This window comes from Salvia splendens, chromosome 15, assembly GCF_004379255.2.
Source record: "Salvia splendens isolate huo1 chromosome 15, SspV2, whole genome shotgun sequence".
In the NCBI taxonomy this organism is placed as follows: Eukaryota; Viridiplantae; Streptophyta; class Magnoliopsida; order Lamiales; family Lamiaceae; genus Salvia; species Salvia splendens.
The window spans coordinates 8,343,158-8,351,277 of NC_056046.1; the positions used below are offsets into that span (position 1 = coordinate 8,343,158).

Sequence of the window (8,120 nt, forward strand, 5' to 3'; positions counted from 1 at the left end):
GAACCTCCTGTGGAAAGCATCCATCAGATCTCGGTAGGATCTAATGCTGCCTTGAGGAAGGCTGTCGAACCACCTTCTGGCGTTCCCGATGAGCAGCTCGGGGAACAGCTTGCACATATGGACCTCATTGAGACCTTGGTTCGCCATATTATACTGATAGCGTCCCAGGAAGTCATGAGGATCCACGAGTCCGTCATAGGTTATCGACGGAGTTCGGTAGTTCTGTGGAAGGGGAGTTCGGGTAATATCGTCCGAGAACGGAGTCCTCAATGCTCCGTACATGGCGAACCCGACATTTCTTCGGTATGGAGGAGATGGAGTTCTCCTGTGATTCCGGTACCGAGGATTCTTTCTTCTGGAAGACATGACACTACTGCGGTAGTGACTGTCTCGTATGGAGGGAGAGGGAGAATCCGCCGTTTTTGTCCCCGGCTGCTTTTGGCTTTTTTGCAGGAAGGTTAAGAATTCCTCCTGCTTTTCCGCCAAAAACAGCTTGACAGCCTCGTTCAAATCGGGCTGCTGGGAAGACTCGGTGTGACGGCTTTTGGAGCGGCTTGTTCCTCCACCATGAGAACTGGTGGTGGATTTATCCCTAGGCTGTTTTCCCGACCTATGGGATGGATTGGCTTCCTCCTGGTTCTCACGGGCAGGAATACGGGTACTCTGCGATCTGGTATGCATTTTTTGGGTGGAAAAAATGGATCAAAAATTCGCTTTATCACAAATTTTGTTCTCTGTTTCCCACAGACGGCGCCAGTGATGATTCCGCGAATTTTTGATGATGATAAATGCTCGTAAAAATAAATTACGACACAGAGAATTTTACGTGGTTCGATTTACTGAGGTAAATCTACGTCCACGGGGAGAAATGGGGGCAGGTTTGTATTGCTTGATCTGCGAATTACAGCTTACAACACAGACTTGCTATATGATTATTTCTCTAGAGAGATTCTAACCCTTTTCTATCAGATCTAAGTTCTATTTATACATTGAACTAAGATCGTGGCTTACATCATCACTCTAGGTCGTGGAGGTCGTGTAGGTCATGGCCTAAGATCGTGGCCTGAGTTGACGCCACGTGGTAGTGGGTGTGTTGGAAGTTGTGGAAATCCTGCATGGGTCCACTAACTCCTTGTTCGGTCGAATACTGAGACCGAACTGCTTTGGTTGCCGATCTGAGAGTAGAGCTTGATGCCGACCTGAGAGCAGAGCTTGATTGGTTGGCTTTTACCGAGCTGTAGGCTGAGGCCGAACTCTTTGGTAATGCCGAACTCCTCCGAACTCTTTGGTAATGCCGAACTCATACTCTTCCTTGGGCTTTGGGCTGATGGGCCGTCACTGCTGTTGGGCTTGTTTAGTTCGTACCCCATCACTGAGAATAATTCTTCACTCAATCTACAAGATTGGATTTGGGGCTGAGATGAAACGTTAAGCCTGATCTACCATCTGTTTGCAATAGCCTTTGATTTGCAAATATAACTGTGACTGAGATTAATTAATTTACTATGCAAAATCAATTAATTTTAATGGGATGGCGGATTGTGCTGGGTAGAAAGAAGGAACTTGGACAAAGTGAGGAGGAAGGGAAAATGGTGGAAAAGAGAGGGGGGATTTATTAGGAGAGGCGACCATGAGAGAGAAATACATGGGGCGCTCACATGTCGCCCACCTTATAATGTCGCTCAGCAGAACAAAGAGCGTATATGATGCTTATTAATATCAACGCTCACAAATTCATAAATAAAAATTAGACAACATGAAAAGGAAGCATCTCGGCCGTTAAAACAAATAGGAATAAAATCAACGGCTCAGATTGATCAATTCACGAAGCTTTGCTTAATTCAAAGAGACCCGCATCGCGTCTTGATGCGAGCTCTATCTCGTCGACCCCATCGAGACACTCCGAGACGAGATAGAGCCTGCATCGAGACAGCGATGCGGGCTCCCGTTTCGTCCCCAGCCCGTCCCTTGTCTCGCCGTGGAGAGGAATCTCGCGCACCAGCTCGCCAAGCGCGTTGGCCACATGACGAACTCTGGTTCGTCCGTGACGCCCACTCGCCAGCCCGCGAGGGGGCGTCGTTTATATCCGTTTTAAATGTTTTTTTGTTTGTTTTTTTAAAAAAATTCAGGAAAAATTCAAAATTTAAAAAAAATTCCAAAAAATATACTAGCCGTTTATAGCTATTTTTTTCAAATTTTTAATTTTTTTTTGCATTTTTTAAGCCCTCAATTACTTCTATAAATATCTAATGGAGCACATTTGGGCAAATTTTGGCAACCGTTAGACGCACATGATCTTTATTAGACAACTCTTTCTGCTTCTTTGAGTTTTGAGATTTTGAATTTAGAGAGAGTGAGTGAATTTTTTTTTATTTTTTTTAGGATTTTAATTATGTGTTTTTTTATTTTTTTAGAATTTTAAATTGTAATTTTATTTTATTTAATGAAGTGCGTTTTTATTAATTGAATTTGTTAGAAATAAAATAAAAAATGAGATTGAATGAATAGTTAATGAATGAGATGATTAAGAGATGAAGAGATACATGTGTTGTCTTAGAGATGTGGTGAAAAGTACGGTGTACCCATGAATAATTAAGAGATGGGACGGTTCAGAGACGATGACACGGATGGCCTAGGCGTAAGGCAAAGTAAATGAGTCATCGAAAAAATAACTTGGAAATTTCGATTTCAAACACTTCTGCAAAGCGTCGTGCTTATATATTAGTCCGCACTTTTGAGTCTTCAATCAAGGAAAATATCTGTTTTTTTCTTGAATAGCAAAATGGAGAGTAATGGTGTTACTGAGGTTACAAATGAGAATGGTGGTTATGATCTTACTTCGATTCTGTTCTCTGCAGAAAGGGACTACCTTGTCCGCAACAATGGTGATCAGGTGATTTTTCAGTTTTTTTTTGGTAGTTTTCATTGTTGGTTATTAAGTGGTGTTTTGATAATTTTGGATTTCTCTCTATAAGTTCGATTTTAGGTTTTGGAGTAGGTGGGCTGTTGTTATGTATGTTTTCTTGAATTTAAGGAAGTATTTCAGTTTGTGTGTGTAATGAAGTTGGGGGGGAATTGGGGTTATGATGTTTACTCTTTTGGTTTGAGACTTTTGAATTAATGGAGAGTTGTATGATTGCATGGCATCTCCTTTTTGGTGTTTTTGACCTCATTTTTGCAAAGATTGTAAGTATTTTTATTGGTGTTGTTTCTGATTTTTGATGGCTATTTTGACCTAATTGTGTAGAGATTGCAATTTTGGTGCTGTTTTTTTTCTGTGTGTGAGTGTATTTGTGTGTTGGAGTTGGGGGAAAGAAAATTGGAGTTATGGATGTTTTACTTTACTGGTTTGATGCTGTGCTGATTGTGGATTACTTAATGGAAACAGGATGAGTTTGATTCTTACTAAGGCTTGCAGCTTTGACCTATTTTGCAAAAAGGGTTGAGTTTTTGGCTGGTGTTGTTGCTTATTGTAGATGAATTAATTGAAACGGGGCGCCTTCTATTTTCAGTCTACATCTTCTAGCTTCGAATCATTTGTGAAACGATTGAATTTTCACTGGTGTGTTGATGACTTGAAATGGGATGATTGGCAGAATAGGGTTAAATGGTTGGTTGCTATTTTAGCTCTTAATTTGATATTTGAATCTTGTGTAGTTCCAACAAACTATTGAATCTAAAGGTTTCTAATTCATGGTTGATTTCTGATTGATATTTGGAAATCTAGTTAATTATATGGAACAGGGGTGTTGGATGATACATGTTCAATGGAAATTTTCTGAATATTTTCTTGAATCCATTAGGTGAAACCCGATGTCCTTAAGGGGAAGATAGTCGGGTTGTATTTCTCTGCTTCATGGTGCGGTCCGTGCCAGCGCTTCACTCCAGTCTTGGTGGAAGTCTACAATGAACTCCAAAAACACCACAACTTCGAGATTGTGTTTGTCTCGGGAGATGGAGACAAGGAGGCTTATGATGCGTATTTCTCCAAGATGCCCTGGCTTGCAATCCCATTTTCTGATTCTGAGGCACGTGAGAAACTGGACGCATTGTTCACTGTGAGTGGAATACCCCACCTCGTGATCCTGGACAAGGACGGAAAGGTACTGACAAACGAAGGAGTGGAAGTCATCCAAGAATATGAGGATGAAGCGTACCCTTTTTCTCCCGAGCATATTGGAAAACTGAGGGAGCAAGAAGCAGCAGCAAAGGCGAACCAGTCGCTGAAAACCTTACTTGTGTCTAAGTCGAGAGACTATCTGATATCAGCTAACGGGAAGGAGGTTGGTTTTTAATTGTGCTTTTCTTTGCTAAATGTGTAGTGTTATTGTTAATACTGATAAACGACGTCATTTGAACTAAAGGTACCCGTCGCTGAACTTGAAGGTAAGACTATCGGCTTATATTTCCTTCTGGCGACATACAATGGTTGCCTCGCTTTCAATCCAAAGCTCATTGAAGCATACAAGAGTTTGAGAGAAGAGGGAGAGAATTTTGAAATAGTGATGATACCTCTCGATGATGATGAGCCGTCGTTTCAAGAAGAGTTCGCTTCCCTCCCATGGTATTCCTTGCCCGTCAAGGATAAATGCTGTTCCAAACTAGTGAGGTATTTCAAGCTCAACAGCCTCCCTACGGTGGTTGTGATCGGGCAGGATGGGAAAACACTTCACCCGAACGTCGCTGAAGCCATTGAGGAGCACGGCATGAAGGCATATCCCTTCACACCTGAGAAATTTGCAGAGCTTGAAGAGTTAGAAAAGGCGAAGCGCGATGCACAAACACTTCAATCCATTTTGGTGTCTGAGGATTGCGATTTCGTGCTCGGGAAAGACGGCATCAAGGTAAAATGAAGCATGTTCTAGAATGTTCATTTATCAGTTGAAACGAACTTTGGCTGAATTCTGGATGATAGATTAGATCAACAATATATGTAATCGATTTCAGGTACCGGTGTCGGATCTCGTTGGGAAAAACGTGCTGCTCTACTTTTCGGCACACTGGTGCCCGCCTTGCCGCGCGTTCCTTCCGATGCTCATCCAAGCGTATAAGGAAATCAAGGCAAAAGTAGAGGCCTTCGAAGTGATATTCATCTCAAGCGACCGGGATCAAGCCTCGTTCGACGAGTTCTTCTCGAAGATGCCATGGCTCGCTCTCCCGTTCGGGGACAAACGGAAGCAAGCTCTAAGTAGCTTGTTCAAGGTACGAGGGATCCCGATGGTAGTCGCGATCGGGCCAACCGGGAAAACTGTCACGACCGATGCCCGAGAGCAGATCATGAGCCACGGTTCCGGAGCGTATCCCTTCACGGTGGAACGGATCAAGGAGATTGAGGCCACGTACGATAAGATGGCGGAAGGGTGGCCGGAGAAGGTCGAGCACGAGTCTCATCACCATGAGCTCGTTCTCACCAAGCGCCAGTTCTTCAACTGCGATGGTTGCAGCGAGGAGGGGCGCATATGGTCGTACTATTGCGACGAGTGCGACTTTGATCTCCACCCGAAGTGCGCCTTGGGCAGCGAGGGAGGCGGAGGCGAAGGAGGAGCAAAGGAAGAAGATAAGGCCAATGCTCAAGGGTGGATCTGTGATGGTGATAAGTGTTACAAAGAATGAAAAATGGAGGAAAACAAGGTGTGAATGTTGCTGTGCCTACACTCTTGAAAGTAAAATTCACATTGAAAATGATTGAAACTTTCTGTAGTATACTATGTTGTGTGGATTTTATTTAGTACTATTGCATTAGGTGACTGAAAATTGTATCCTTGAGCAGTTATGTGTTTGCATACATGTATACAGATTATCATTCATGTGTGTGCATGATTTTGAATATTTTTACTACTCCTTAAATTTGATTTTATTGATTCATAAATTCTAAAAAAGTAAATAACTATAAGGTTAAAAAAAATAAATATATGTAACATCATATTGAAGTTTTATAATAATTAAATAAACATCGTGTTTTTCTTTCAAGTTTTATAGTAGTAATAATTGTGTAAATATCTTATTATGTGATACTATTAGGAGTATCACTTTTGTCATTTCAGTCCTTCAATGATTAAAAGTCTCGGTACATTTTTATTGTAAATGGTAAATGGTGAGTAGACTCCACCTTCAATTAATTCATTTTTATTCACATTTTATCATAAAATAAATATATAAAAATAATTTACATTCCATCATTTTTTCCTCTATTTTCATTAATATTTTCTAAAATCTGTGTTGAATTCAGCTGTGACTTTTAATCATGCGAGCCATCAAATAGTAACATTGAATAACAAATTCTAAAAGTATCAAATAATTAATCAGAAGCAGCTTGAAAATCGTATGCAGTGACATAATATTTGGCAAATAAAGCAAGAGAAATCCATATTGACTGCATCAAGTGCGCAAAAAATAATGATATTTGTAGTTATCCTAAAAAACAATGTATTATTGCTGTTGAAATGTCGAAAGTACCCTCCCCATTGAAGTTATTTGAAACTCCACAAAAGTAGGCCATTTGATCGGCGGTGCAAAGGGAATTGAAAATGAAGGCGTGGATTTACAGAGAGTACGGCGGCGTCGATGTATTGCAGCTGGAATCCGATGTTCCAGTACCCGAAATCAATCATGATCAGGTCTTGATCAAAGTTGTCGCTGCTTCTCTTAATCCCGTCGATTTCAAGAGACGCCTCGGCTTATTCAAGCCCACCGATTCACCCCTCCCTGTAACTCTCTCCCTCTCTCTCTCTCAAATTTAATGTATTTATTTACCATATATATGTTGCTAATTATTGTTCTAGATTGTTCCGGGCTTCGACGTGGCTGGAGTGGTGGTCAGAGTTGGGAGTGGAGTAACGAATTTTAAGGAAGGAGATGAGGTTTATGGAGATATAATTGAGAAAGCATTTCAAAATCCTAAACAATTTGGTAGTTTAGCAGAGTACACAGCTGCTGAAGAGAGACTCTTGGCTCTTAAGCCCAACAACCTTGATTTTGTAGAGGCTGCTTCCCTCCCTCTCGCCCTCGAGACGGCCTACGAGGGCCTCGAAAGGGCCGCTTTCTCCGAGGGCAAATCCATCCTCGTCCTCGGAGGAGCCGGTGGCGTTGGATCACTTGTAATTCAGGTACATATATTAATTGTCCTATTCATATATAGTTTTTAATAGTGAAGAAATGTTGGATTATAGTTGGCGCAGTGGTGTCCAATTCCAATTAGTTTTAAGTTTTTTAGGTCGACGATCCTAACAAGAAATGCTGATTCATTAAAAGTTGACTAATTATGCAGCTAGCAAAACATGTGTTTGGTGCATCTATGATAGCTGCAACAGCCAGCACTTTGAAGCTGGAATTGGTGAAGAGTTTGGGTGCAGATTTGGCTATTGATTACACCAAACAAAATTTCGAAGATTTGGATACCAAATTCGACCTAGTTTATGATGCAGTTGGTAACTAATTAGACTAGTAATACATTAACAAAATTTGACCTTTTTAAGAATATATATGAAGATATTGAATTTTGTTTGGACTTGATCAGGAGAAAGAGATAGAGCGATGAAGGCGTTGAAGGAAGGTGGTAGCGTGGTAGTTGTTAGTCAAATTGAATGGCTTAAGGCGGTGGATATTAATGACAAACTTCTTGTTTGTCAAATTTAGTAGGCAATTCATGTCAAAATTTGTGGGCACTCTTGCCTATAAATAGAATGCATGGTAGCATTCTAAGATCATCCCAACACACACAAATCATTCCACACACTAACGTGCACAACGTTATATATAGTGATTGTGGTAGTTTTATCTTGAGTGTTGTACTATTCTGAAATAGCGAGGATCTCTAGTTTTGCCCGTGGACGTAGCCAATATTTGGTGAACCACGTAAATTTGGGTGTTCTTTATTTTTCGTTTTTTTTCTCTTTCGTTTGCCACTTTTATTGTCGAATTTAGGCAAAGCAAATCCTAACAGTGGTATCAGAGCCATTGGTTAAGGATTGCTATTTATTACGGCTGGTTCTACCGCCTATTTTATGGAAGGTTCTACCTCCTTGATTCTATAATTTATGGAAGGTGCTACCTCCTAAGCTAATTTTCTGAAAGGCAGGTTATACCGCCAAATCATTGTTTTGTGTGGTTATTGTGCCAAC

At 41.0% G+C, this 8,120-nt stretch overlaps 2 protein-coding genes across 3 annotated transcripts; both read left to right on the forward strand.

The window, feature by feature from the left end:
- Positions 1–826: 826 nt before the first annotated feature.
- On the forward strand, positions 827–5,838 carry LOC121768884 (probable nucleoredoxin 1). 2 transcript variants are annotated; one of them, XM_042165484.1, is made up of 5 exons: positions 827–878; positions 2,859–2,893; positions 3,804–4,283; positions 4,365–4,844; positions 4,948–5,838. In XM_042165484.1, the coding sequence occupies exons 1-5, from the start codon at positions 869–871 to the stop codon at positions 5,611–5,613; spliced, it is 1,671 nt and encodes a 556-aa protein (XP_042021418.1). In that variant the 5' UTR covers positions 827–868; the 3' UTR covers positions 5,614–5,838. The 2 variants fall into 2 exon arrangements, with proteins under 2 accessions (XP_042021418.1, XP_042021417.1); XM_042165483.1 differs by lacking the exon at positions 827–878 and having other exon boundaries at positions 1,249–2,893.
- A 588-nt stretch (positions 5,839–6,426) lies between these two features.
- LOC121767536 (2-methylene-furan-3-one reductase-like) lies at positions 6,427–7,801 on the forward strand. The gene is made up of 4 exons (XM_042163821.1): positions 6,427–6,707; positions 6,783–7,106; positions 7,268–7,427; positions 7,517–7,801. Exons 1-4 carry the CDS (start codon positions 6,528–6,530, stop codon positions 7,633–7,635), a joined length of 783 nt encoding a protein of 260 aa, XP_042019755.1. The 5' UTR covers positions 6,427–6,527; the 3' UTR covers positions 7,636–7,801.
- The last annotated feature ends 319 nt before the right edge of the window (positions 7,802–8,120 follow it).